The sequence below is a fragment of the Saimiri boliviensis genome, chromosome 12 (genome assembly GCF_048565385.1).
Source record: "Saimiri boliviensis isolate mSaiBol1 chromosome 12, mSaiBol1.pri, whole genome shotgun sequence".
Lineage (NCBI taxonomy): Eukaryota > Metazoa > Chordata > Mammalia > Primates > Cebidae > Saimiri > Saimiri boliviensis.
The window spans coordinates 85,556,730-85,583,621 of NC_133460.1; the positions used below are offsets into that span (position 1 = coordinate 85,556,730).

Here is a 26,892-nt window from a genome sequence, read left to right on the forward strand (position 1 = left end):
TGCCAACCCCGCAACGTCAGGACAGGTTTGCACGTCCCCAGCAGTAGGCAAGTAGGAGGAGTCTTACGGTTACAGGGGATGGTGCGCGTCTATAAGCATGTGGAGGGTGCACGGGGTGGAGAGGCCACCACCAGGGGGCGATTATCAGGGCCGCAGCGCCTAGAGGCGGGGTTGGCGGGGGCGGGGGGGGTCGCCCGATGACCGAAAGCTGTGTGTGAGCCTCGCCTCTAGCCGTCTCTATTGTGCTAGATAGAGTAGGGGGCACAAAGAAGAGAGCGGCGACCTTCCCCGCACCCCACCCAGTCGGCCCCGCCTTTCAGGACCCCGCCCCACCCCCGGCTCCGCCTCCACCCCCGCCCCGCCTCTGGCCGCGGCCCCTTCCTCTCACAGCTGGTGCTGTGGGGCCGCGGAGCCGCGCGTCGCTGTCTCTATGGCCCCGGATCCGAGCGCAAAGGTGAGCAGGGCGGAGAGTGCGGGCGGCGGCCTGGCCTAAGCCGGGGGCTGCGGGCCAGGGGTCGGGCAAGGCCTTCCCCACGTCCATTCTTCCCTCCAAGCTGGGCCAGGCCTTTCTCACCGCCAAGTCCCCCGGTCCTGCATGAAGCCTCTAGAGGGGAGCGGGCCTGGCCTTGGGCTGCGCGGGGTGCAGACCGGCCACCATGGGGTCGGGAACCGGCGCGGGGAGGGGGCCGCGTGGCGAGCAGTGTTCCCCAGGATCTGGGTCACATCTCTCGGCGTCCGGCGAGATCGAAGGAGAGCTTGTCCTCGAGCTGCAGCAGTAGAGACTGAGGTTAAACAGTCTCTGTTAGAAGGGAGAGGACCACGTACTGTCCAGGATGTTGGAGGGAGGTGATGCCGGGGGAGGGGCTCTCTCAAGCCTGGAGAGACCGCCATCCTGCTAGGCAGAGGGAGATACCGCCTATACTAGGCAGGTAGACATCTGGGATGAAGGTCGAGAGCTTGCTGATCCTCCATTGATCCTGTTTGAAGGGTCTCTCCTCCCAATTCCCTCCACCCCAGGATCTAATAGAGTAAAGGTCGTCAGAGTTCAAGGGGCTGGCTCAGGGGAACAACTTGAACTGTGGAACTTGGGGTGGAGTGTGGGGCGTGGAATGAAGACCTTAAACCCGCTTCGCCACTGAAGAGGGGTGGTATGCTCCGCCCCGCCCACTTAGCCCCGCCCCCTCCCAACAGGTTAAATGGGGGCTGAGAGCTCCAGCCCATCTCCCACCTCTAGAACTGCAGTATACATCGGGTTGGAGGAGTACTAAGTTATGCGTTCCATTCCACCTTTCCTTTGCTAAAGCTAGGGGCCTCCTCCTACGCGGGTTAGTTTCCCATTCCCTCCCTTGTAGAGCGGCCTTGACCCATGCACCGATCCCATCTGCCCATCCAAGGTTGGAAGCCTCCCCCATCACCACACACACACACACACACACACACGCACGCACGCGCACACACACACACACACACACACACACCAAATTGGGCCTTAGAATTGGGACTTTCAGGAAGGGAGGCAGGGTTCTGTTCTGCATCTCACCCCAGTGGACACTAGCAGGCTCCAAGCCTACGGCAAAAACTGGACCCCTGTATACATGTGTGTTTGTCTCTGCGTGGATGTAGTTGTGTGTTTAAGGACTCTGTATGAACACACATGTACTTGACCCTTCTGTGAACATGACCCACTGTGTCAATGGATTTGTGTGCATGTCCCTAGGACCCTCTCGTTGGATATGTGCACAGTCCTTCACAGAAACGCACCAGTGTGGGTTTATCTCTCCTCAACCTCTGAGGCTGTGTGACCTGCTGAATGGATGGGCATGTAAATTCAACTTACCGTGTGAATTTGTATAATTACCTGTGGCTGTGGCCCTCTATGTGAGCATATGTGTGCACAAACCTCCCTGTGAGTGTATGTGTGAATGACCTCTGTGAATCCATGCATTCACAGACCTCCTTGCAAATGTGTGTGTGTGTGTGCACCCATGTGCATGTACATCACCTTCCTCTGGACCCACGTGACTCTTAAACTGTATAAGTGTGACGTGCACCATACTGAGTGGCTCCTCTACCCTGGGGTGTGTTCCTCCTAACCATAGTGCTCCCCCAACACACGCCTTTTGCACTGAGCAAATAGGAGGTCCTAAAGGTAAATAGGTGTGCCTCCATGGGGAGGGGTGGGGCATGGGCAGCTTGCCTGGAGCTCTCTGCTGCTCCAGCTCCCAAACAGGAAGCCTGTGCCCTTTCAGGGTCAGGGAACCCTCTTCTCTCCCTGTCATGTTAGACTCTCCCCCTCTCCCCTTCAGGGCTCTGCCCCTGCAGTGCTGACCTTTACCTCTTGAATAAATGCTCCTGTTATCCCTCTGGCCAGTTCCTGATTCCTCCCCTCTTTCCAAGGCCAGATAGTTAATATTTGATCTGGGAGAGGAGGTACCAGTGTCACCCTCTGGCCCTGCCTGTGTGTGACTATGAGATGGAATGGGTTAGGTCTCTCCACACCTCGCCCAGCCCAGGAACCCTTCAAGGGCCCCCGTGGTGATTAAGAGGCCTGTTACAGGGGTTGGGAGAGGCCTGCCACCCACCCCATCCCATCCCCAACTAACTGGCTGGCTTGAGGGAGGGTCCAAGATATGTCAGGGGAGGGGCCAAGAGCTCAGGGATCCCATCATTTACCTTCTTCGTTTTGCTTGTGTCTCAGTTCACTGGCCTTGCACACTACAGCCTCCTGCACAGACATTACACCTGTGCAACCAGGGGGACCCCAGGGACCCACCCCGTTGCCTGTGAGTGTCTACTTGCAGGTAGGGACACGTGTGGATGCCTACCCAGAGGGTGCAGTATAGACTGGCGTGGGCAGAGATGTGCATCCTCTTGGAGAGGAATACCAAGGAGATGTTATAATTAAAGAGAAATTCCAGAGGGACCTCTCAGGCCAGGGAAAAGAAAAAACAAAGGGAAAGCAGGATAAAATAGACAAAGGCCCATTAAACCTCTCTGGTCAGGCCTTCCTGCATAAGGCACCCCCGCAGGCAGCAGGGGCAGCTGCTGACCGAGTTGCATCTCATTGTTGGGAGAAGTAGGCATTCTCTCAGAGAGCACCAGCTCTGACATGAGGGCCTAGTGGGGCTTCTGGGTTGGCCAGAAATGGACCATTACCTTGGGTTTTGAGTTGTGGGGTGTCTAGGGTCTTGTAAAGAAGGTAAGTTTCACCCCAGCTTCCTGCATCAGAGCAAAGGTATAGACAAAATGGTTGTGAGTCGATCCTGGCGTGGGAGTTCGGTGGATGCTGGGCCTCCTTCCCTCAGTGCCCCCTGAAGCCTGGGTAACGCCATCCATCTTCCACCCACGTACAGATCAAAGAGCCTTTTTCTTCCCCCTGTTTTTTCTTTAGAAAACGGACCTCAGAAAACCAGGACTAGCGCTACTGTCGGGGGCAGGGTGACCCCATCAGTAACCTGCAACCCCTCTATAACTTCACAACTCCCTCTCACCATGGAGTTTGCATTTGATGCAGAAAGGCATGTGGTCCCTCCCTCCGCCTGACCTCTTAGCTGGGATTCCATGGCCACACAACCCTGTGACTCCATGTCCCCCCGATTCCAGGACCCCCCATGGCCCCATGATTCCTTGACCCCCATGACCTTATGACCCCTGACCTTCCAAGTGACTTCCTTGGACTTTGACCCCTGTGACTGTGCTTCCCATTCCCCACCCCCACAACCTGTGACTCTGGCTCCCTTTGGGGGTCTTGTTAGTCGGGGCCTCCCCAGGAAGATGTTGGGGAGGCTCTGGCCCCTCCTCCTGAGCTTCCTTGCAGCAACTGCAGTCCCGGGACCCTCACTGCGGAGACCATCCAGAGAACTAGATGCCACCCCTCGGATGACCATACCCTACGAAGGTTAGACCCTCAACCTCAAAAGGCAGTGGGAGCCAGGGCTGGGTGTGGGGAGGCATCCCAGAACTAGGCTCACTGCTCCTGCTCGCCCTAGAGCTCTCTGGGATCCGGCACTTCAAGGGCCAAGCCCAGAACTACTCAACACTGCTGCTGGAGGAGGCCTCAGCAAGGCTGCTGGTGGGAGCCCGAGGCGCCCTGTACTCTCTCAGTGCCAATGACATAGGAGACGGGGCTCACAAAGAGGTCAGCCCCTGGAACCTGGATCACCCCAGCGGCTCTCCATCCTTATCCAGCTCCCTGGGACCTCAGTTTCCCAAAACCTTGCTAGCTTCCATAGCCCCCTGGTCAGACAGCATTGCCCTTCCAAGCCCCGGTGCCCCTTGCATTCAATGTTCCTCCTGAAATCGATCCTCACCCCAATTTCCCCAGCTCTGTGGGGTCCTACTGACTGGTCCTATGAGTAATAGATACTGAGGTCAATGCATCAGCCTATTCCCTTTGCCCCCACTAGATCCACTGGGAAGCCTCCCCAGAGATGCAAAGCAAATGTCATCAAAAAGGGAAAAACAACCAGGTATGTGATCTGCCCTGTCCCCAGCTCCTTTCCTCTTCTTCCTCAATCAGGGATGCCATCATTGTTGGGGACACAGATAGGTAGGTGCAGACCTACCAGTCAATCTCAGCAACCACAATAAACCTTGTGAGGATTGCCAGAGTGGCAAGCCGTGAGCACAGCTTTTTCTTTCTTTTTTTTCTTTTTTCTTTTTTTTTTTTTTTTTTTTTTTGAGGTTGGGCCTTACTCTGTCATCCAGATTGGAGTACAGTGACGTGATCATAGCTCACTGTGGCCTTGAACTGCTGGGCTCAGGGGATCCTTCCACCCCAGCCTCCTGAGTAGCTAGGACCATAGGCACATGCCACGCCCAGCTACGTTTTTAATTTTTTGTAGAGACAGGGTCTTGCTATGTTACCTGGCCTCAAGCAATCCTTCTACCTTGGCCTCCCAAAGTGATGGGATTGCAGATGTAAGCCATTGCACCCAGCATCTGGGCACAGTACTTCTATTCAAACATCTGGTGGCCTACTAGCTTGTCCTGCAGTGGCATCTTAATCTCCTCTGGGATCCCAAATAATCATGATAGCAGTAAGTAGGCTAGACGTGATGGCTCACATCTGTAATCCCAACACCTTGGGAGACTGAGGGTGAGAGGATAGCTTGAGTCCAAGAGTTCAAAACCAGCCCTGGCAACACAGAAAGAACTATCTACAAAAAAATACAGAAATTAGCCCGGTATGGTGATATGCACCTGTAGTCCCAGCTACTTGGGCGGCTAAGTGGGAATACCGCTTGGGCATGGGAGGTTGAGGCTGCATGAGCTGTAATCAAGTCACTACATTCCAGCTTGGACAATAGAGCAAAACCTTGTCTCAAAAAGAAAAAACAAACCAACAAAAAACAGTAAGTAACCTCTACAGATGCTTAGTTACGATGGAGTTACTTCCCAATAAAGCCATCATAATAAATTGAACCATTGTGAAGTCAGGAACCATCTATAGCAAGTGCTGATTTAGCTATTATCTCAGTTAATTCTAAAATAACCCTATGAAAGAGCATTGTCCTCCATTTTGCAGATGAGAAAAATGAGGCTTTGGTCAAGGAATAGTTCAAGTACCCAATATTCCATGGAGTGGCATTAGTGAATTGTCAGCCTTTCCAGCTAAAGAATAGAGTGTCTGCAGGAGTCCCGTGTCTGGCTCCATCTGGAGAGCTTTTAAAAATAAACAGTCCTGGGCTGGCCATGATGGGTCACGCTTGTAATCTCAACACTTTGGGAGGTCAAGGCAGGAGGATCACTTGAGCCCAAGAGTTTAAGACCAGCCTGGACAATATAATGAGACACCATCTCTATAAAAAATTTAAAAAAAAAATTCCTGTTTGGGCGCGGTGGCTCATGCCTGTAATCTCAGCACTATTGGGGGGCCGAGGCAGGTGGATGACCTGAGGTCAGGAGTTCAAGACCAGCCTGACCAACATAGAGAAACCCTGTCTCTACTGAAAATACAAAATTAGCCAGGCATGGTGGCACATGCCTGTAATCCCAGCTGCTCGGGAGACTGAGGCAGGAGAGTCACTTGAACTCATGAGGCAGAGGTTGCGGTGAGCCGAGATTGTGCCATTGCACTCCAGTCTGGGCAACAACAGTGAAACTCTGTCTCAAAAAACAAACAACAACAACAACAACAAAATTCCCAATGTCCACTGGGCCAAGGACTCTGATTCAGTGGGTGGAGGACAGTGTTGGGACAGCTGTGTTTAAAAAGGCACCTCCAAGAGATTCCATCAAGAGATTCCATGCTGCCTCTTGGTACAGCATGGGTAGAAAACGGGGCTGGGGAGGCAGGTGGAACCAAGTCCCAGAAGGCCACAGATGCCCAGCTTGGAGTTTGGATTTTATTCTGTGACAGCAAACACCCTCACAATTTGATACTTCAGAAGCTCTCAAACTTTAATGTATCACCCAGGTGTATTATAAATGCAGATGCTAACTCAGTAGGTCTGGGGAAGGGCCCAAGAGTTGCAATTCTAACAAGCTCCCAAGTGAAGTCGATGCTGCTAGTCCCCAGACCACACTTTGGATAGCAAGGCTTTGTAGAACAGTTCCCAAAGCGGCTGGGTGCAGTGGTTCGCGCCTGTAATCCCAGCACTTTGGGAGGCCAAGGTGGACAGATCACGAGGTCAGTTCGAGACCAGCCTGGCCAACGTAGTGAAACCCCATCTCTACTAAAAATACAAAAACAAACAAACGAAAAGAACAATTCCCAAAGCATGTTATGAGGAACATTAATTTTCAAAGGAGGGGTTTACACGTGAAATGAGCTTGGGAAATGCTGCATGCCCAGTCCCACAATGCATAGCAACATCCGTGAGGCTCTAGGAAGACTAAAAATGTGGTGAGCCTGGAGGCAGGAAAAGCAGTGAGGAGGTTGGGGGCATCATTTGGGTCAGAGGAAGGGGCCTGAGCAGGCTTGTGGAGAGGAGGGACAGATGCCAGGTGAGGGGAGACACCAAGAGGCCTTTATGGACCTAAGCCTTGGGTGACAGGCAAGAGGAGGAATCATTAACAAGGCAAAGAAGTCAAGAGGGTGGCAGCTGACGGCATTTGACAGGCAGAGAAGACCAGTGTGGCTGGAGTAGGGTGAGTGAGGCCAGAGGCAGGGGCAGAGCCCCGTCACACAGGGCTATAACCATGTGGGGCTCTACGTTAAGGTCACCGACGAGCCGATAGAGTGGTGTGATCCTCCTGAGCTCCAACAATTCTCATGCCTAAGCCTCCCAAGTAGTTAAGACTACGGGCACCTGCCACCACACAGAGATGAGGTCTTGCCGTGTTGTCCAGGCTGGGCTTGGGCTCCTGGGCTCCAGTGATCCGGTGATCCTCCCACCTCAGCCTCCCAAAGTGCTGGGATTACAGGTGTGATCTACTACACCTGGCTAGGTTTACATTTTTAGACTATCCCTTGGGAAGTGGTTGGAGAGTAGCAAAAGTGTGTTGTTTGGTAGAATATTTCTGGAAGAAAACTTCAGACAATAGTAACAGCAGTCTTCTTTGCAGGCAACCTGGGAGACAGGGATAAATGGGAGACTCCTGTTTATAACATACCCCTTTGTACTTTCTAAGTTTTAGACTATGTGCATGTAGTCATCATTGGCTGAACAAATAACTTTTACAAAAGTCATTCTTATAAAAGAGAAGGTTGGGAGGAGCTACCGGGTAGCAACTGCAGATGTCCGAGGAAGAGATTACGGTAATTAGGACTGGGTGCCTGTGGTGGAGTCAAAGTGGACCAAGTCAAGAGATGTTTAGGACAATGAATGAATTGTGGAGAGGGGACTGAATGTGGGGGTGAGGACGTAGGAAGCAGCAAGGATGATTCCTGGCTTCTGGGTTGAGTCGCAGGATGGATGAAGTGCGGTGGGAAAACTGGGTAAACAGGTTTTGGAGAGATGTGGGTTACGGAGGAGGATGAGCTTGGTTCCTGGCAAGGCGAGTTTGAAGCATCTCTGGGATATCAGGTGAAGAGCGAGCTGGCACGTAGGGATAGATTTGGTTGTATCACCCCAACGGGGAGGGCAGGAGTTCCAAGATTAGAAAGAGTTGCTGAGAAGGAGCAGGATGGGAGAGGAGAAGCACCCTGGGGAGGCGGAATCCCTGGGGGCTCTTGATCCAGGATGGAGGGAACTGCAAGAGACACAGGAGATATTGGCAGAGTGTTGCCAGGTAATCTGAGGGACAGAAGAGAGAAACAGGGTCATGTTACTGGGAGGCCAAGGACAGTGAGTTCCGGGAAATATTCTGGAGCAGTGACAAGGATCACAGGTATCTTAGAAAGAACCATTTGTCCTGTGGGTGGGGGCAAGAGCCAAACTACAAAGCTAGACTAATGGAGGAGGCCTCTAGTCAGGCAGGGGGCTCACAGCCCTCCCCCACCTCATCCCACAGACGGAGTGCTTTAACCATGTGCGGTTCCTGCAGCGGCTCAATTCCACCCACCTCTATGCATGTGGGACTCACGCCTTCCAGCCCCTCTGTGCAGCCATCGTGAGTATACCTGTGCTGTGCCAGATCCCTGTTGACTTCAGTAGGGATGGCATCACGTTCGAGACGCCGCAGAAGAGACTCAGAACCAGCGAAAGAGGTGTATTTTTGTTGTTTTATTGTTGTTTGTTTTGAGACGGAGTCTTTCTCTGCCACCCAGGCTGGCGTGCAACCTCCATCCCCTGGGTTCAAGCAATTCTCCTGCCTCAGCCTCCTGAGTAGCTGGAATTTTAGGCACACGCCACCATGCCCAGCTAATTTTTGTATTTTTAGTAGAGATGGGGTTTTGCCATGTTGGCCAGGCGCTGGTCTCAAACTCCTGACCTCAGGTGATCCACCCGCCTCGGCCTCCCAAAGTGCTGGGATTACAGGCATGAGCCACAGCCGAGATGTATGGTTTATTAAGGGAACTTACATACAGGGCAGTCCAGTGGCAGCAGGCCGCACTGGAGAACCACTCCCCTTTATAAAAAGCATGCAGTTTATAAAGCATTTTCACTTAGCATCCTCTCCTTAATCACCTCCATCCGGCAGACTTCATTTAACCCAAAACAAAAGGTCTTGATCCCCTGTATGGCATGTGTCCCCCAGGATGGAATAGGGGCTCAGATGTTCTTCAGAGACAAGGAATGAATCTCTGGGTTGGCCATTCCCAGATTTGGAACTCCAGACACACATTGTTTTTAGGCCATAAGGTTGTTCTCAGGGGATGTTTAAGTTATCGCTGCCAGGTGTGTCTGCCATACCACCTGCCCCTAGCCCTGATCACTGATCCCTGACCCCAGACTGATGTGACTTTGAGTCACTGTCCCTGCCTGTCCTCTGAACCACTTACTGCTGGTCCCTTGTTCCCTAGGATGCTGAGGCCTTCACCTTGCCAACGAGCTTCGAGGAGGGGAAGGAGAAGTGTCCTTATGACCCAGCCCGCGGCTTCACAGGCCTCATCATTGGTGAGGAGGCCCTCTTCCCTGCACAAGCATGGGGTTTTTAGGATGTGGGTCTCATCTCTAGAACTTGCCACCATGTATATGTCACATGTCCCGTTGTATATGACATGTGACTCATGCCTGGAATGTCCCCACCCCAGATGGAGGCCTCTACACAGCCACTCGGTACGAATTCCGGAGCATTCCTGACATCCGCAGGAGCCGCCACCCACACTCCCTGAGAACCGAGGAGACGCCAATGCACTGGCTCAATGGTTAGGAGGAGGGGGCGCAGGGCGGTGGGGGTAGGAGACTATTTCTTCATGTTTACTTCCTTGGGCAGCTGACTATCCACCCCTGAAGCCCCAGGCGAGCCTATCCGTTCCATTCTTGTGTGTTGGGGTGGGGTCAGCCTTGGAGTAGGGGAAAGAGGTCCCCAGCCTGTCTCAAAAGCTTCTCAAGGCCAGGCATGGTGACTCATGCCTGTAATCTCAGCATTTTGGGAGGCCGAGGTGGGCAAATCATGAGGTCAGGAAATCGAGACCATCCTGGCCAACATGGTGAAACCCCCTCTCTACTAAAAATACAAAAAAAAAAAAAAAAAAAAAAAGCTGGGCGTGGTGGCGCACACCTGTAGTCCCAGCTGTTCAGGAGGCTGAGGCAGGAGAATAGCTTGAACCCAGGAGGCAGAGATTGCAGTGAGCCAAGATCATGCCATTGCACTACAGCCTGGGCGACAGTGGGAGACTCTGAGTCAAAAACAAACAAACAAAAGCCTCTCAAACTGCCTGACCCACAGATGCTGAGTTTGTGTTCTCTGTCCTCGTGCGGGAGAGCAAGGCCAGTGCAGTGGGTGACGATGACAAGGTTTACTACTTCTTCACGGAGCGTGCCACCGAGGAGGGTTCTGGCAGCTTCACTCAGAGCCGCAGCAGCCACCGTGTGGCCCGTGTGGCTCGCGTCTGCAAGGTGGATAGGGCTGACGTTGGGGCATGGGTATGGAGTCTGGACCTCTGACTCTGGTCCCTTATCCCATGCCTCTACCTCCCCAGGGAGACCTGGGAGGGAAGAAGATCCTGCAGAAAAAGTGGACTTCCTTCCTGAAAGCCCGTCTCATCTGCCACATTCCACTATATGAGACGCTGCGTGGGGTCTGCAGCCTGGATGCTGATACCTCAAGCCGTACACACTTCTATGCAGTCTTCACACTGAGCACACAGTGGTCAGTGCAGGGACCATGGGGAAGCAGGGAACTGGGGACAGCATAGGAGCTGGAGCAGAGGTCAATGAGGATGACAGAGGATCCGCTGTGGAGAGGTCCAGCTGCAAAGTGAGAATTTTAAGCACATCAAGCTAGGCTAGAACCAGAGGATGAATACAATGGTCCACTGACTCACAGGAGAGGCCCTTGGGACTACAGCTGGGGTTGGCCGGGTAACAGGAAGCTTCAGGCCGAGCATGGGTCAGGGGGCCGGCTTGACTCCATGTAATTCGCCCCCCTGCCCTATGTCCCATTCCTAGGAAGACCCTGGAGGCCTCAGCCATTTGCCGCTATGACCTGGCCGAGATGCAGGCTGTCTTTGCAGGACCCTATATGGAATACCAGGATGGTTCCCGGCGTTGGGGTCGCTATGAGGGTGGGGTGCCTGAGCCCCGGCCTGGCTCGGTGAGTGTCCAGGCCTAGGGCCAGTGCTGAGTAGACAGAGTACAGGGAAGGGCCAGAGGGTCTGGGCTTGTGGAGAGGGCAGGCAGGTGGTAGAGTCCCGAGGTTCATCACCCCCACCCCCCACCCCAGTGCATCACAGATTCATTACGCAACCAAGGCTACAACTCATCCCAAGACTTGCCGTCCCTGGTCCTGGACTTCGTAAAGTTGCACCCACTGATGGCTCGGCCCGTTGTGCCCACACGTGGACGGCCCCTGCTGCTCAAGCGCAACGTACGCTACACACACCTAACGGGGACGCCTGTCACCACGCCTGCTGGACCCACCTATGACCTGCTCTTTCTGGGCACAGGTGCTTCTGATCCCAATCCCTGATCCCTGTTCGCCCTGATCACGAATGCTTCTGAATCCATTCATTCCTGCTATGACTAGTCGGGAGGTCCCAGTATCTTGGCTAAATCTTTGTTCTGGACCTCATGACTCCTGAGCTGTTCCTATTAGGCCTCTTGCAGGGTGCTGCGAGCAGATCCCATTGTTGCGGTCTGACTCTCTGCTCTTTCCATGCCAGCTGATGGCTGGATCCACAAGGCTGTAGTCCTGGGCTCTGGGATGCACATTATTGAAGAGACACAAGTGTTCAGGGAGCCCCAGTCTGTGGAAAATCTAGTCATCTCTCTATTGCAGGTAGCCCCTCTCTGTGACCCTTAATATAGCCTTGCTGAAACAGGAGGAGGGAGAAGGGAGGTTGGGCAGAGCCTGTGGGTCTGTAAGTATGAGTAGGGGGCGTGGCCAATCAACTGTCCTATCTGGCTCCCAGCACAGCCTCTACGTGGGGGCTCCTAGCGGAGTCATCCAACTACCACTCTCCAGCTGCTTCCGCTACCGATCCTGCTATGACTGCATCTTGGCCCGGGACCCCTACTGTGGCTGGGACGCTGGCATCCAGGCCTGCATGACAGCCACCACCACAGCTAACAGGTCCCAGGGCAGCAGGTGGGAAGTGGTGAGGGGTGAGAGTCATATGTGGCCTGAGTAGAGGAGAGAAGGCCTGACAGCTATTGGGGGAGAGCGGGGGCTAGTTATTGCTAACAGACCTATCCACCCTTTCACTGGGAAACTGAAACCCAGTGCCCCTTGTTCATGAAAGCTGATCTTCTGTCCCCAGGACAGCACTGATACAGGACATAGAGAGAGGAAATCGAGGCTGTGAGAGCAGCAGGGATACAGGTGAGTGACTCATAGACAAGTGTGGGTGTAGTTGAGCAGCCTGTCCTCTTTGCCATTTATTGTCATTTGTATGTGCATGTTTGTATCTGAGTGGCTGTGGCTATGTGCATTTGGTAAGGATGACCCAAACATGGCGCCTGGCACAGAGTAAGTGCTCAACAAACATTTGCTGCCCAAATGAATTATAAATGAGGAAACACATTCAAGTTGTGACATGTCTTGTCACCTCTGGAGCTTTCAGCCAAGTGTCGGATGACAAGGGTTCAGGAGGTTAATGGGTATTTCCCCAAGGAAGGTCAGATGACTGAGCTGATATCTGAAGAAAGAACAAAAGTTGATCAGCATAGCTAAGATGTATTAAGTGTTTACTGTGTGCCAGGCACTGATCTAAATACTTCTATGCATGATGTCATTTATTCTCACAGCATTCTTATGAGAAAGGTGCCATTATTATTATCCCCATGAGGGACCTCCCTCAGGCCCAGGGAGTGTAGGTAAATTGCTCAGACTTATTCAGCTGTTAAGAAACTGGGCCAGAATTCAAACCTGGCCAGGTACAGCGGCTCACACCTGTAATCCTAGCACTTTGGGAGACCGAGGTAGGCAGATTGCTTGAGCCCAGGAATTGGAGACCAGCCTGGGCAACATGGCAAAACCCCATCTCTATCAAAAGTACAAAAACTAGCTAGGTGTGGTGGCACATGTCTGTGGTCCCAGCTACTTGAAAAGCTAAGGTGGGAGGATCGCTTGAGCCTGGGAGGTGGAGGTTGCAGTGAGCTGAAATCGCACATCGCACACCAGCCTGGGTGACAGAGTAAGACCTCATCAGAAAAAAAAAAAAAAAAAAAAGGAATTCAAACCTGACCCCAAGCAGTCTGACTTGACTTTGTGCTGCTTTCTGGTCACTATACTATGCTATCTCCCACAAGTTAGTCAGGTAAGCAGAGGACAGGGGATAATGGGGTAACATGCAAGCAGAGGGAACAGCAGGCAGAGGGAGCCTGGTATGTTTGAATGGCAGAATAGGCTGGACAAGCGGGCAGAGACCATGTTGAAGATTTTGGTCTTTATTCAAAAAGCAATAGGAAACCTCTGAAGAGTTCTGGGCTGGAGAGTGGCAAGATCAGATTTGTGTTTTTAAAATACCTCTCAGGCCAGGCGCTGGTGGCTCATGCCTGTAATCCTGGCACTTTGGGAGGCCGAGGTGGGTGGATCACAAGGTCAGGAGTTCAAGACCAGCCTGGCCAACATGGTGAAATCCTGTCTCTACAAAAAGACAAAAATTAGCCGGGCATGGTAACACACACCTGTAGTCCCAGCTACTCGGGAGGCTGAGGAAGGAGCATCGCTTGAACCCAGGAGGCGGAGGTTGCAGCGAGCCGAGATTGTACCACTGCACTCCATCCTGGGCAACAGGGTGAGACTCCATCTCAAATAAATAAATAAAATACCTCACATGGAGAATGAATTACATGGAACCAGAATGGGCTAGCTGTCATGGAAGGAGAGAAATCAACAGGTCTAAGATAGATGTCGGGAACAGAATCATAGTGAGAGTTAGATACAAAAGTGAAGAAGGGCTGGGCACAGTGGCTCACGCGTATAATCCCAGCACTTTGGGAGGCTGAGGTGGGTGGATCGCTTGAGGTCAGGAGTTCGAGACGAGCCTGACCCACATGGTGAAACCCCGTTTCTACTAAAAATACAAAAACTAGCCGGGCATGGTGGCACATGCCTGTAATCCCAGCTACTCAGGAGGCTGAGGCAGGAAAATTACTTGGACCGGGCAGGCGGAGGTTGTAGTGAGCCAAGATCATGTCACTGCACTCCAGCCTGGGCAACAGAATGAGAGTCCATCTCAAAAAAAAGAGGAAAAAAAAATGTGAAGAAGAAAGAGAAGGGAGACTCCCAGGAGTTTTTGACTTAAGCAACGGTGTGTGGCTGGTGGTGCCATTCATAGTGGTAGCAACTCAAGGAAAGGACCCGGTGTAGTTTGGGAGAAAAGCTTTGGACTTTCGGATGCCCAAGAGACCTCATGTGGAGATGCCCAGCACATGGTAGATATCCAAGTCTGGCATTCACGAGAGAAGTCTGAGGTAGAGATTAGGAGTTACTGGCAGATGGCAGAAACTGAAACCACAGGAGAGGATGAGAGCATGGAGAGAGCATGGAAAAGGGCCCAAGGCACTGCCTGCTTCCTGGGAAGGGCCAGCGTGAACCTTATGTGAAAGCATGAGCACAGAGGCTTGGTCAGCTGTCACTGTGATTCTGGGTTCTGTGCTTGGTGCCAGGGACTTGGCAGTGCACACACAGCCTGGGTTGCCATCTCCAATCCCTTCCTGGGCTGAGCCGGTACTGACCTCTCCCCCATCCCCCACAGGGCCGCCACCACCACTGAAGACCCGCTCTGTGCTCCGGGGTGATGATGTCCTCCTGCCCTGTGACCAGCCATCCAACCTGGCCCGGGCCTTGTGGCTGTTCAATGGGAGCATGGGCCTGAGCGATGGGCAGGGTGGCTACCGTGTGGGCGTGGATGGGCTGCTGGTGACAGATGCACAGCCCGAGCACAGTGGCAACTATGGCTGCTATGCTGAAGAAAATGGCCTCCGCACCCTGCTGGCCTCCTATAGCCTCGCTGTCCGGCCGGCCACTCCTGCCCCAGCTCCGCAAGCCCCTGCCACAGCTGGGGCACAGCTGGCACCTGATGTGAGACTGCTCTATGTGCTCGCCATTGCTGCACTTGGTGGCCTCTGCCTCATCCTGGCCTCCTCCCTCCTCTATGTGGCCTGTCTGCGGGAAGGCAGACGAGGGCGCCGACGGAAATACTCGCTGGGTCGGGCCAGCCGGGCAGGAGGATCTGCCGTGCAGCTTCAGACAGTCTCAGGCCAGTGTCCTGGAGAGGAAGATGAGGGTGATGAGGAGGAGGGGGCTGAGGGCCTGGAAGGCAGCTGTCTTCAGATCATCCCTGGAGAGGGAGCCCCAGCCCCACCACCCCCACCGCCCCCACCGCCACCGGCTGAGCTGACCAATGGCCTGGTGGCACTGCCCAGCCGGCTGCGAAGGATGAATGGCAATAGCTACGTGCTCCTGAGGCAGAGCAACAATGGAGTACCAGCAGGGCCCTGCTCCTTCGCCGAGGAACTCAGTCGCATCCTGGAGAAAAGGAAGCACACGCAGCTCGTAGAGCAGCTAGATGAGAGCTCTGTCTGAGCCCAGCCTCCAGAACAAATGCTCTTCCAAGCCAGCCTGCCTGTCCCAGGCTGGGCCACTGCCTCCCTAACACAGCCACCAGAGCTTCATTCCCCCAACTCCATGCCCTCCTCCCAACTTTTTGATGTCCCTGTAGGGCTGGCCAGTCAGGCCCAGCCAAAGCCCCCTCCTCAGTTTCCACAGACCCACATGTGAGCAGCCCAGGCCCATCGGTGCTCCTCAGAGGTAGGTGCTCCCTCAGGACCAGGTGCCCTGCAGACCCAGAGCCAGTTCCTAGCCCCTTAACCTAAACACTTAGAGGAGAGGACTACATCCTCCTATTCCATTCATCTGCCCAAACCCTTTCTCTTTCTCCCAAGCAGGGCTCTGCAGGTCCATATGGCCTCAATGTCACCACCCTCTGCATGGCCCTGTGTGCTGGATGGTCCTGAAACCAGACAAGACCTCTGCCAGCCACCTAAGCCCTGCGTACATTCACAGGCACACGTGGAAGAATGTTTATCGGCTGGGCTGCAGTGCCCCCACCCTCACCTTCTCCTGGTGCATTCTTGTTTCATCCCTGCTTCTGGACTTGGGGTACCCTCCCAATTGCCACATCCTATCTGGTCCTCTTCCCCAGCCCCAGCTCCATGTGGTGACCTCTTTGGCAAGAGCTTGGGAACGGGCCAGCCTAGGGAGGTAAGACTGCATCACTCCCCTCCTCTCCCTTCCTGTGCAGTCCTTGTGAATCAGCCTCCCCATTCTCCTTGGTCATTCTCAAGAGTTAGGAGACAGAGCCCCAGGCATGCCCCATCCCCTTGCACATGTGGTTTAACACACACCTGTATCACACATGTGCTTACATTTCCACTCACATATACCTTCTGAGCCTCCCCTTGCTGCCTCAGACCTGTGTCTGTTGGATTTGGCCCATGGACATTTCAGAGGGAGATCCCCCTCCCGTTTGGCTGTCCTCACAGGCCCTTCCCTAGGATGGATGACCAACACTGCACTCAATGAGCCAGCCTCTCTTTTGGGGGAAATCACGCTTTTGCTTCCCCTAGACTACAGCAGGGAAAGGGAGGACAAATCTGATGTCTCAACTGGCACATGAAGCCCGTTCTTGGAACTATGCAAAGGGCAGAGGCTGGGAGTTTGGATGCTTAGCTCCTACCCCTGTCCTACCTCACCGGGGCACTTTCAGGGTCCAAGGGCCTCTGAAGTCTCTAGGCCCATCTGGGACAATCAATCCTGACTGAGCTCCCCCATCCCCCTCGGGTGAGGATGACTGTTATTTTTGTAGCTGAGAACGTGGAATCCCACGGGTTTTTACTGCCCTTCACCCAGCCTCTCCCACCTCCACCCCACAATGAATGTATTTATTGTGAGAATGGCTACATTTCTTTAGGAATGCCCCTACTTACCACCAGGTGGGTGGAACAGGCATGTGACAGAGTGGGGAGCCTGGGCTCAGCTCCTCCCCCTGCTGTTGGTTAATAAACACCCTCTTTCCCCACAGCTATGAGTAGTCTGCTTCATCTAGATAGGCCCACCCCTGATCACCAGGGGACAGGCTCAAGCCTATACAGAAGGTGCTGAAGTGATGTCTGTCTCCAGGGTTGGCCCTGCTCCCCAGTACAACTATTTGCAGAGGAAATTGGGATATTCAGCTTCCATCTTGACTCCCTGGCAGGCACACAGGCCCTTTTATTAAGGTTCACACTATTCATTAATCATGGTGTTAGGGCATGGCAAGAAAAACAGTTCAAGAATTCTTACAAGGGTTTCTAGATTTTTATTTCCTCTCATTTCCCCACCATCCCCCTCTTTAAAAACAACAACAACAACAACAAAAAACTAAGCCTAGAAAATACTCATTAGTCAGCCTTCCTGCCCTTCCCCATGGTTCTCAGTACCCCCCACCAGCTGGCTCAAGGGACATAGATTTTATTTCTGCACAAAAAAAAGGGAAGGAGATGTATAGCTAAGACCAGAGAAAGCTTGTTACCCAGGGCTTGGGCTGAGAATCACTCCCTTCTCCCATTCAGGGGTCAGGCCTTTATTAACCACGTGGCCTTTGATACTAACCACCCTGAGAGTTGTTACATGTTCTGCATCTATTTTTAAACAATAAAATTTGGGGCCAGGGCTTAACATATGCACACATTTTGAAGTAAGACCTGAAATGACCTTGGGTAAGTTTATTAATCTCGGTTTTATAAATCCTTAAACAAACATTCACACAGATAGGAAGTGCCTAGCCCATCAGAGCAGAGAAGAGCTCTCTATAGCTCAGTTGTTGTACCAACAAGATATCGGATTCTTCAGAAGCCAGCCTTGAGACCTCTCATTGTGTTCTGAGATCATTATTATCAATTTGGACTTCAAAATCAAGGGCCCTGGAAAACCCTTGAAGTCCCTCATCTCAGGTTTTAGGGATGCCACTTGGATAAAAATTAAGGGTTCACAAAGGTCACTGCCCCCAGAAGCAGGCACTGGAAATAGGCAGCTCTTCTTTATCCCAAGGAGAACCTGTGTCAGCTTCCCCATTGACGGGTTCCATTTGTCTACCTGGGCTTGGACTCCCAAAGAGGAAGAACCACCTCTACTGGAGAACCAGTCCAAAGCCTGGGGTTGGAGTTGGTGGGACCTCTTCACTGTGCTTGCAGCTGAGCTGAGGCCGGATCCTGGACCTCTCGGGGGCGTAGCCCGTGGAACGTAGTCGATTTGTTGGTGAAGGGGTGCCACTGGCCCTGGATGCTAGGGTTGTCGGTGTGGAAGGGCTTGCGGATGCGGATCACATCCAAGCCCGACTGGTTGGCCAGCTTCTGCACCAGCGTCGAGATCTCTTCGACCGACTTGCAGTGGATGCTCTCCTCGCGCACAGCCCCGTTAACTGGCAGAAGAGAGGTGAAAGTGGGTGCGTGAGCGGAAGCTGGCCGGTGCGGCCAGGCGAGAGGGAAGCTAGCGGGCCGAGCCCCGGATCCCGCCCTCCAGCTTGAGCCCGACCCCACTCACGGTATTCGGCCACTACTCTGGGCACGCAGCACGGACGCGAGTTCACATATATTACTACCCCTGGGTTCCGTCGGGCGAAGTCGATCACCTCCCGTTCCACGAACTCCCTAAGGGGCCCGGGAGAGTGAGCAGTAAGACTCCTAACCCGGGTCGACCTACCCGGGAGTCGTCGCCACCCCCATCCCCACCCCCGCCCGCGCCCGCGTACTTCCCTTGGCTCACCTGGCGCCGCGAGACGAGGGGCCGTCGCGGCTGACGCTGAAGCTCAGACGCTGCAGCTGCTGCACGTAGCGACCCAATCCGTTGTGGAGAACGCTGGCCAAGAAGCGACTCGGAGTCCCGCGCGCAGTCATAGCTGCTACTAAGAGGCAGCGGAGCCCTAGCGGCTTGGAGAGAGGGCGGGACTAAACCTCGAGACTTCCGGTTCCGGGACGACAACTCACGGAGTTTTGCTTCCGAGGTCAAGGCGAGTAGCGTGTGCGGGAGACTCACGTTGCCGGCGAAGTGGAAGAGACGAGAGTGGTCACCCGGGGCCAGGGGACGGCGCGGGGGAGCTCAGAGTAGTAGGGCAGAGTGAAGACACGGGGAACGATAGAGACGGGTATTCCTTTGGGCTCGGGAATTGGCTCTCGCAGCGTTGAGGTCCCAGTGAGGGGAAGGAGCAGAGAAAGAGGGTCTCTAGTCCGGGCCTAGGGCAGAGGGACTGCAAAAAGGATGCCGATGGCTGTAGGGGTGAGGACGACCAGGAGATGCTGTGGAGGGGCAGTAGAGGTAAGGAGATGATGCAGAGAAAGCGTATCAGTGAGGAGCTGTATAGAGGGTCAGAGAGCTGAGGGGGTGGAGAGAAACAGTAACGGACCATAGAGGTGAGGGAGCCATTGTAGAAGGACATGGACGTGAAAGGGTCATGTAGCTGGGCATATGTGTGAAGTAGCAACGTAGAGGGTCTGAAGAGGAGACATTCATGGAGAGAAAGAAGCCACCTAGAGTGAGCTCCGCACAGTGCTGCGTGGGGTATACCTAGAGTCTGGTCTATTGAAGGCACGCTAACCAGGCACCTAAGGCATTTCAAGTAGTGAATTCCCACATTTGGCTAGGAATGTGGGTCCTCTTCCGAGGTGGGAACCCCCTCCGAGGTGGGAACCCCCTCCGTATCTTGCTACCCCAGCGTGGGGAGTGGATGGGTCGGAGGGGCCTGCCCCGAGGTTTGGCCCCAGGGCCTCCTCGAAGACGGTACAGGAAGGAGGCTCTCCCAGACTTGGAGATACCAGTGTTGCCTGTAACTGCAACCAAAATCCGCCAGTATTTGCGGGAGCATGGGATCCCCTTCCAGGATGGCCACAGTTGCCTGCGGACACCGAGCCCCTTTGTAGAGTCTTCGCAGCTCAAAGACCAGACTGCTGCGACCTCTTCTTTCAGCCTCTACATTGACAAGACCACAGGCTGCTTTCTCTGCATGACCAGCCTAGCAGAGGGGAGCTGGGAAGACTTTCAGGCTAGCGTGGAGGGGGAAGGGGATGGAGCCAGTGAGGGTCTTCTGCTTAGTAAGGCTCCAGAAGTTGAGGACAGTGAGGAGGTCTGGAGGATCTGGAACCGAGCAGTACCTCTCCAGGAGCTGCCTGATCCGGAGGAGGTTCAGCTGGCTAATACAATGTTTGGCCTTACCAAGATTACAGATGACACACTCAAGCGTTTCAGTGTGCGATATCTGCGACCTGCTCGCAGTCTTGTCTTCCCTTGGTTCTCCCCTGGGGGCTCAGGATTACGAGGCCTGAAGCTACTAGAGGCTAAATGCCGGGGGGATGGAGTGAGCTACGAGGAAACCACCATTCCCCAACCGAGTGCCTACCACAATCTGTTTGGATTACCACTGATTAGTCGTCGAGATACTGAGGTGGTTCTGACGAGTCGCGAGCTTGACAGCCTGGCCTTGAGCCAGTCCACGGGGCTGCCTACCCTTACTCTACCCCAAGGAACAAGCTGCTTGCCCCCTGCCTTACTCCCTTACCTGGAACAGTTCCGGCGGATTGTATTCTGGTTAGGGGATGACCTTCGGTCCTGGGAAGCGGCCAAGTTGTTTGCGCGAAAACTGAACCCCAAACGATGCTCCTTGGTGCGGCCGGGAGATCAGCAGCCTCATCCCCTGGAGGCCCTGAACAGAGGCTTAAATCTTTCTCGTATTATTCGCACTGCCCTGCCTGCCTGGCACAAGTCTATTGTGTCTTTCCGGCAGCTTCGGGAGGAGGTGCTAGGAGAACTATCAAATGTGGAGCAAGCAGCTGGCCTCCGTTGGAGCCGCTTCCCAGACCTCAATCGTATCTTGAAGGGACATCGAAAGGGCGAACTGACGGTCTTCACAGGTAACCCTTTGAGAAATCACTACTTAGGGTAAAGGGGCAGAGGATCAGGAGACAAAAGCATGTGGGTTTGGGCCACTGACAGTGTTGAACAGGAAGTTTGCCGCTTCCCTCCGGTGTTAAAGCCCTGACCTATATTTTGGTATCAAGGGTAGGACTTCCTCCTCACCCAGGCTTGTTCCACCCGCTGCAGGGCCAACAGGCAGTGGAAAGACAACATTCATCAGTGAGTATGCCCTGGATTTGTGTTCCCAGGGGGTGAACACTCTGTGGGGTAGCTTCGAGATCAGCAATGTGAGACTAGCCCGGGTCATGCTGACACAGTTTGCAGAGAGGCGGCTGGAAGATGAACTGGACAAATATGATCACTGGGCCAACCGCTTTGAGGACCTGCCCCTCTATTTCATGACCTTCCATGGGCAGCAGGGCATCAGGTGAGGCTCCCAGGTTTCAGGCACCTCGCTTTCCCAGACAGATTCCAGCACTCAGGAACCTGTGGTTGCCTTTCCAGCTCCAGCAGGAATTCCTTCAGCTCCTTAGCTTTGTAGTTTTTCAAAGAATGACAGGGCAGGGTTGGGCACAGTGGCTCATGCCTGTAATCCCAGCACTTTGGGAGGCTGAGGTGGGAGGATCACTTGAGCCCAGGAATTTGAGACCAACCTGGGCAATATAGGGAGACCCACCCCCCCCCATAAAAATTTTTTTTTAAATTAGGCTGGGCATGGTGGTGGCACACACTTGTAGTCCCAGCTACTCAGGAGGCTGAAGTAGGAGGACTGCTTGAGCCCAGAAGGTTGGGGCTGCAGTGAGCCGTGATTGCATCACTGCACTCCAGCCTGGGCTACAGAGCAAGACCCAATCTCAAATCATCATAATAGAAGGGCAGAAGAGGCAGCCAGGAGAGTTTTCAGGATGCCCGTTCTTCTGCTTGGGGTGGTCTAGAGACAACTTGTCAAACTCTTGCCTCTCCTCTTCTCAGGACTGTAGTAGATACAATGCAACATGCAGTCTACGTCTACGACATTTGTCATGTGGTCATCGACAACCTGCAGTTCATGATGGGTCACGAGCAGCTGTCCACAGACAGGTGACATCCTCTCTTGTCTAACTTGAGCCTACTTGGACATACAACACACCCTTCTCAGGCAGCTGGCCTCTAGGCACACACGGTGTGCTCTCTTATTTTCTGAAATGTGTGCAGGCACGTACCACCCCCATGTGCATCATATGGAGGTGTGGGGTGTGGCAGCAGGATGTATGGACAGGGATCTGAGTGAGTCCTTAGGTAGAGGGAGGTAGAGTGGGTCGTGGTAGTTTGTGGGGAGATGTGAATGGATCGAGAGTCTGGGTACGTTCTTGCCCTTCGCTGTCTAATAAGCTCTTTGTGTTGCTGGGATGGGGGCAGGATTGCAGCTCAAGACTACATTGTTGGGGTCTTTCGGAAGTTTGCGACAGACAATAACTGCCATGTGACGCTGGTCATTCACCCCCGGAAAGAGGATGATGACAAGGAACTGCAGACAGCATCCATTTTTGGCTCAGCCAAAGTGAGTGGCCCCTAGAGGAGCTCAAGCTTTAGAAAGTCGAATGGGCATGTGGGACCAGGGACAGCCCTCCTTCAGCCTTAATCATCCTGACTGTCCATCTGGAGCTGGCAGGAGACAATGCCTCTGGGGTCATGACATGAGGAATGTGTGTGCTGGGAATACAAAGGCTGATAGTAGTGGGTTCTTTGCTCTCCTTGCCCTCCAAAAGCTCACATCCTCTCATGTGGGAAACAGTAAGACAGAGATTGCAACTCAGTGTGATAAGAGCTATGACAGGGCAGCACAAGTATTTGGAGAGCAAAGAGAAAAGATGTCTGAGTCAGCCTGGAACATCTGGGAAACTTCCCAGAGGAGGTGACAACAAAGGTTGGGTTGAGGTTTGGTAGACAATGGGTATTAGACAATCAGGTAAATGGGAGGGCCTTCTGGCCTTGAGGCCCAGCACAGTCCTGGAGCTTATAGTGATACGCTGAATGCCTGTTACATACCAGGCCTGGGCTGGACACAGGGAATTCAGGGCAAGGAGCACAAATCATGTGCCATGATGTAGCAAACATGGAGCTGGGAAAAAGTAATGCAGAAGAGGGGAAATGGCAGGGTACTGTGGCTCACGCCTGTAATCCCAACACTCTAGGAGGCCGAAGCAGGAGGATTGCTGGGGCCCAGGAGTTTGAGACCAACCTGGGCAAAGCAGTGAGACCTCGTCTCTACAAAAACTTTTGAAAATTAGCTGGGCATGGTAGCATGCACCTATAGTCCCACCTACTCAGGAGGCTGAGGTGGGAGGACTGCTTAAGCCTGGGAGGTTGAGGCTACAGTGAGCTGTGCTCACGCCACTGCACTCCACTCCAGCCTGGGCAGCAGAGCGAAACCGTGTCTTAAAAAAAAAAAAAAAAGAATGGTCTCCTTCCTGAGATGTGACATTTAGACTGAGACCTAAATGAGAAGAAGCTGAGGTTGACTGGGGTGGCCCACTGTGGAGAAGGAGAGGGACCAGCATGGGCAGTGTGTGAGCAGCAAGCTTGTCAGGGAACTGAAAGATTTTATTGGCCCCAGTATCGTGGTCAGTAGTTCAAAGAGCTTTGTGATGAGGGAAAGTACTTTTCCCTCTTCCCGTTTCTTATCACTCCTCCCCGCCCTGTCAGCCTGCCTTTCTGCTTTGCTCATGTCTTCTTACTCCCGCTTTCCTCTCTCTGTCTCCTGTTCCCCAGGCAAGCCAGGAAGCAGACAACGTTCTGATCCTGCAGGACAGGAAGCTGGTCACGGGGCCAGGGAAACGGTATCTGCAGGTGTCCAAGAACCGCTTTGATGGAGATGTAGGTGTCTTCCCACTTGAGTTCAACAAGAGCTCCCTCACCTTCTCCACTCCACCAAAGAACAAGACTCGGCTCAAGAAGGTCAAGGATGAAGCTGGACCAGTGACCAAAAAGCCCTCTTCTGGCAAAAAGGGGGCTACACCACAGAACTCTGAGATTTGCTCAGGCAAGGCCCCCAGTCTCGACCAGCCAGATACCTCCAAGCCTTCAAAGTGAAGACCGTGCAGAGCTGGTCACTGACAGGAGCCTGATAGAACAGGCACGCTGGGGCATAAAACTCTGTGAGGGCTTCTGTATCCTGTGGTCATGAGCTGTATGTCTTAGAGGCCTAACCTAGGGCAGGCTTCCAAAGTGAGAAAATTCAGTGTAGCAGACTACTGAGAAACCACTGTGTGCCAGGCTTTGTTCGAGGCCCTGTATATATAGCACTGAAAAGAGAGAGAAATTTTCTGCTCTCATGCATTCTAGTGGAAGAGACAAGCAAACAATGAGCAAATAAGCAGAAAACCTAGTTTTAGTCCATGAAAAATGTTGTAAAGAAAATAGAAATGTGGGCTGGGTGCAGTGGCTCATACCTGTAATTCCAGCACTTTGGGCAGGCAGATCACGAGGTCAGGAGTTCGAGACCAGCCTGACCAACATGGTGAAACTCCATCTCTACTAAAAATAGAAAAATTAGCTGGGTATGGTGTTGCGCACCTGTAATCCCAGCTACTCAGGAGGCTGAGGCAGGAGACTCACTTGAGCCCAGGAGGCGGAGGTTGTGGTGAGCCGAGATCACGCCACTGCACTCCAGCCTGGGCAACAGAGCAAGACTCTGTCTCCAGAAAAAAAAAAAAAGGGAAAAGAAAATAGAAATTCGATAGCATGCTGGCAGGGTGCTGTGGATAAGTGGTCTGAAAAGGTGTCTGAGCTGAGGGCATGTGAGCTGGGGCCTTAACGACTAGAAGGAGAGAGCCACGTGAACATCCAGAGAAGGGGATCCAGGAGAGGGAAAAGGAAATACCAAGCCCTGAGGTAGGAATGAGCAGGTCAGATCCAAGGCAGTGAGGTCAGGCCCCCTGAACCTGGGAGCCATCGGCGACTTCATGCAAAACTCCAGCCTGGGCTTTCAGGGTCTGAGGATAATATGGTGGGTCCCAAGCCCCTCTGCTCCCCACTTTGTAGAGCCTGGCATGAGGTAGCAATGACTAGAATTGGATTCTAGGTGCTTAGCCCTGCAATATCAGGGCTTCACAGGTGGGAGCTGCCCCCCACTGGGTTACTTGGCCATAGAGCCATAGAAGGAAGCTGTCAGCCCAGAGTGCCTGCCACCTAGATACTGTTGCCATTGTATGCTGCCTCAGATACCTGGAGTTAGGACGTTTTGTAGAGCCTTTTCCAGTTTTACTAATATTTTTCCATTGCCTCTGTTTCTGTGCTTTTTCTTATTCATCCACCAGGTGTCTCCCCAGTCCGTAGCTGAATTTCCCTCAGGATTGGGAATAGATGGGTTCCCTCCCACTGCTTGCAGCCTTTGGGTGGAGGGTGGGGGTGGGGCTTCCAAGGAAGCAGGGACATTAAAGGGCCTTCACACTCCGCCTCCCCTTTCCATCTCTTCTTAGCCTAGGGAAAACAAGATGGTCTGTTCTCACACCTAACTTCCCTGAGGATCTTGAATGATTCCTGGCACAGGTGCTCATTGCTGGGCCACATGCCCGGGCCCTCCCTGACTGGCCATTCCTCTGTGATGTGAGCCACTCACCTCCCAAGTGGACTCAGACTCAACATAATCCTCTCTACCGCCCTCCATCTCCTGTACCCTCTCCGTGATTCTCTTACGTTAATGTGTGCCAGAACTCCTGGAGATTTGTGAAAGATGTAGCACCTGGGCCCCATTCTCACCCCATCCTCCACCACATACATTTCTCATTCTGGAAATTTGAGGAGGAGTACAGTAATCCTCCTATTTAGCAAGCCCTGGAGGCGACTGTAAAACAGGTGATCCAGAGGCACTGTCAGAAATACGCCTAAATGATGACACCTTCTCATCTCTCGTCCTCTGATACCCAGAAGTCCCAGTTTCCCTTTGGATTTGCCTAAAAGAGTCGTGAGATGTTCTGAGAGGTCTGGGGAGAATCCTTTTGTAAGGCTCGGGGGAAGGCTGCTTGCTCCCTTTGGAAGCAGGGCTGCCTTGTCAAGGTCTTCCTTTCAACCTAAGAAGGGGCTTCTGGTACTGATGGAGGGGTCTGTGGTCTCCGGAGTGTGAGAACTGGCCACCAATGTCTCCTGAAGCAGACGGAGCAAGGCTGCTGGAAAGCTGCTCTCTGTGAGGAAGAGCCTGGGGGTGGGGAGCGCTCCTCTAGGGCCTCCCTTCTTGGGGGTCTCTCCCAGACTGGCTGGAGCCAGGCCTCCCTAATCCCACAGTAATCATTCCCAGCCGTTGGCTGGTCTAGGCCTCATCCAGAGCCTGTAATATTGAACGGCAGCCGTGTCTTCCAGAGGCACAATACCAGAGGAGTCCTACCTGGAAGGATGTGGGTTCCACATTGTTGTCTCCCTGGAATGCCTGGTGGGTTCTCAGGAGATCCTTTAGAAGTTTCCAGGAGGGGACCTTTGTTAGGTCTCTGTGAACTGGGAATAGAGGGATAGATACAGATTTGCCTGTTTGTCTCGTCCCAGCCTTCCAGTAGACACCCCCACACAGCACAAACCAGAATGAAGAGGAGGGGAAGCCAATGAGCCCCCAGCCCCACTCCCTGCACAAACACATTCTACTCCATGCCTCCCTTAAACACCCCATATCATGATCGGGCCCAGTCTGTTCAGATCCCTGGATTCTAGAAAGCAGTGGTGGCGGGGGGGGGGGGGGGGGGTCCCTAGGGCAAATGCAGATTTCCTGTGACAGGACTAGCCTACAGCCAACTGGATGGTAAGAATCTCCCTGACTCACAGGTTCGGTGGATTGGGAAGAAAAAACATTTCAAAAACATCGCCCTGAGAATTCAGGAAAGGCCTGGCTGAGCCGGGTCCAGTTGGATCTGCGGTCCTGTCCTCCGATGGACAGTGTGTGTCACACTTGGCTGTGAGGGGTCAACTTTGGTCCTCCAGCAACTTCCTCTCTGCTGTGGATGGGTTTCAGAAGCCACAACTCACCGAGGTCTCCTGCAGCCC

The 26,892-nt window shown here is 53.4% G+C and overlaps 3 protein-coding genes across 4 annotated transcripts; 2 read left to right on the plus strand and 1 right to left on the minus strand.

The window, feature by feature from the left end:
* The first annotated feature begins 351 nt into the window (after positions 1-351).
* Positions 352-15,903, plus strand: SEMA4G (semaphorin 4G). 2 transcript variants are annotated; one of them, XM_003922285.4, is made up of 15 exons: positions 352-454; positions 3,392-3,898; positions 3,990-4,138; positions 4,407-4,469; positions 8,398-8,496; positions 9,350-9,443; positions 9,581-9,694; positions 10,219-10,388; positions 10,472-10,641; positions 10,941-11,085; positions 11,215-11,437; positions 11,654-11,769; positions 11,903-12,078; positions 12,251-12,312; positions 14,693-15,903. In XM_003922285.4, exons 2-15 carry the CDS (start codon positions 3,775-3,777, stop codon positions 15,520-15,522), a joined length of 2,535 nt encoding a protein of 844 aa, XP_003922334.3. In that variant the 5' UTR covers positions 352-454; positions 3,392-3,774; the 3' UTR covers positions 15,523-15,903. The 2 variants fall into 2 exon arrangements, with proteins under 2 accessions (XP_003922334.3, XP_074238860.1); XM_074382759.1 differs by having other exon boundaries at positions 11,903-12,063.
* A 1,370-nt stretch (positions 15,904-17,273) lies between these two features.
* Positions 17,274-18,980, minus strand: MRPL43 (mitochondrial ribosomal protein L43). The gene is made up of 3 exons (XM_003922290.4): positions 18,742-18,980; positions 18,520-18,626; positions 17,274-18,397 (listed from the first exon to the last, which is right to left on the minus strand). Exons 1-3 carry the CDS (start codon positions 18,870-18,872, stop codon positions 18,156-18,158), a joined length of 480 nt encoding a protein of 159 aa, XP_003922339.1. The 5' UTR covers positions 18,873-18,980; the 3' UTR covers positions 17,274-18,155.
* Positions 18,981-19,618: 638 nt separating this feature from the next.
* Positions 19,619-25,151, plus strand: TWNK (twinkle mtDNA helicase). The gene is made up of 5 exons (XM_003922288.4): positions 19,619-20,879; positions 21,070-21,310; positions 21,856-21,963; positions 22,282-22,423; positions 23,635-25,151. Exons 1-5 carry the CDS (start codon positions 19,619-19,621, stop codon positions 23,953-23,955), a joined length of 2,073 nt encoding a protein of 690 aa, XP_003922337.1. The 3' UTR covers positions 23,956-25,151.
* Positions 25,152-26,892: the final 1,741 nt, after the last annotated feature.